Here is a 2,106-nt window from a genome sequence, read left to right as displayed (position 1 = left end):
TTCGGTCTTATATAACACTCATCTTAATGTCAAAAAATATAAAATATTGATTCAGTGGAAAAACCCCCGAAGCACATGTTAGATATGTTTCATTTCCTAGTACAGTATTCAAAACATTACAAGTGTTGTGGGCTACATCTTCATACGCTTTGAAGAAAATAAAAAGAAATACATTGAAAGTGGAAATAATCGTTGGTACTTACACAACCATGCCATATGCACCTTCCCCAATATAAGCTAATGTTGTGTAACGAGGGGCAACTTCGAATATCTGACCCCTTACAACCTCCGTATTCCTCTGATCACCTTCTTTGGCCGCCATTTTTTCGCAAGCTAAAAGCTTGCCGCTCACGGAGATTCAGTGGCCACCGTCACCTGCCGTTTAGTGACGTCATTCCCGGAACCTGCAACCGTAAGCACCCCCGATTTATGGATCCAAGTCGTAATCAAAATGGTAATCAACTTTACTTTGTCATGTTTCCAGGATGCATGATCATCCTGAAGTAAAAAATTGAAAAATTAATTGTAAACTTTCTAAGATATAACGTTATCATCCTGTTTCCTTGGGCACACGGATTTCTCAGTAAAAAAGAAAGGAGTGTTTCAGCTAATCAGGTTGTTGGAACATTCTTCTATCACCCACTAAGGTTTTTCCGAAGTGTTTAAATTGATCACGTTGTGTAACATCTAGACAAGGCTGCAGTAATAATTCAGACACAGTATGGGTTTGTTATGGGGGAAGTCTTGTCTGACCAATTTGATGGGATTCTATGATGTGGTCTCAAAGGATGCAAAAAACAATTTTGATATTATATACTTGGATTTTTGGAAAGCTTTTGTGTACTGTTGCACATAGAAGACTACTGTATAAATTGGGGCAGTATGGCATTAAGGGCAAGTTGCGGCAATGGATAAAAGGATGGTTGAATGGGGAAAAACAGAGAGTGGTAATCAATGGACACTGCTGTTCGAGTACCAATGTTATTAGTGTTCGGATTACCATTGTTGTTTTGTATATTTATAAATGATACTGATGATGATATATTAGGCTTACCGTCCAACTTTGTAGATGATACAAAGTTGGCAGCGTTGTTAATGAGAGTAGCTACTGCACAGAATCTAGAAAAGTTGAGCAGATCGGCTGAGAAGTGGCAACTGAAGTTTAATATTGACAAATGCAAAGTACTGCATATGGGTAGAAGTAACCCCAGAGAAACGGACCAACTATAGGGTCCTACAGCCAGGGTGATAGAGAATGAAAAAGACCTGAGGGTAATTCTGTAGTCAGATGTGAAGTTTCTCAGAACTGCAGAGGTTGCTAGAGCAGGTCACGGGGTCTTGTTAATGATATACAAGAAATTTGCTAGTAGGGATAAGGAGGTCTGCATGGGGAACACAGTAGTATCATCACCGCCCTCCCCACACCGGGTGGAAAAGGTTCGGTTAGAATTCCGTCGATGACGCGAGGAACTTTAATGGGCTTTTTTCTCTCCTTGACTGAGTTAGTCGGCCTCGAACGTAGATAGCAAGGTTTCCTCCCACCCAGAACTAGGGTTTTTTCGCCCAGCAAAACAGGAAAATCGACTAGAGAACACACACAATTTACAGACATAATACATACACTGTGCTGCCACTTTATTAGGTACAGTTTCTAATAGCGTGTTGAACCTCCTTTAGCCTTAAAAACAGTATGAATTCGTCTAGGCATGGATTGAACAAGATGCTGAAAACGTTGCGCAGGAATAGAATACCATGCAGACTTGAGTGTGTCACGCAGTTCCTTGAGATTCGACGGAGTTGTGGACCTCCGTCGTTGGAGCAGAATGGTATTAAGAGTAAGTTGCTACAATGGATAAAAGGATGGTTGAGTTGAAGAAGACAGAGGGTGGTGATCAATGGGTGCTGCTCTTCGTGGACTAATGTTATTAGTGGAGTCCCACAGGGTTCGGTGTTGGGTCCTCTGTTGTTTTGTATATTTATCAATGATATTGATGACGGTATATCGGGCTTAGTGTCGAAGTTTGCAGATGATACAAAGGTTGGCAGGGTTGTTAATGACAGTAATGGCAGTGTGCTACTACAACAGGATCTAGATAAATTAGGCAG

At 41.0% G+C, this 2,106-nt stretch overlaps 1 protein-coding gene across 1 annotated transcript in view; it reads right to left on the bottom strand.

Annotated features, from left to right (window-relative positions):
- rl (Mitogen-activated protein kinase rl) overlaps window positions 1–363 on the bottom strand; it is a 142,264-nt gene extending 141,901 nt beyond the window's left edge. The window contains exon 1 of the mRNA XM_090370973.1: window positions 204–363. Within this exon, the coding sequence (XP_090227099.1) occupies window positions 204–322 (119 nt within the window). The 5' untranslated portion in view covers window positions 323–363. The remainder of the gene's footprint in view (window positions 1–203) is intronic.
- Between the last annotated feature and the right edge of the window lie 1,743 nt (window positions 364–2,106).

Source organism: Mastigoproctus giganteus, chromosome 3 (genome assembly GCF_048544385.1).
Source record: "Mastigoproctus giganteus isolate SK-2022 chromosome 3, ASM4854438v1, whole genome shotgun sequence".
Lineage (NCBI taxonomy): Eukaryota > Metazoa > Arthropoda > Arachnida > Uropygi > Thelyphonidae > Mastigoproctus > Mastigoproctus giganteus.
The sequence above is the reverse complement of the archived record's forward strand: the minus strand, read 5'-3'. Positions and strand labels throughout refer to the sequence as shown.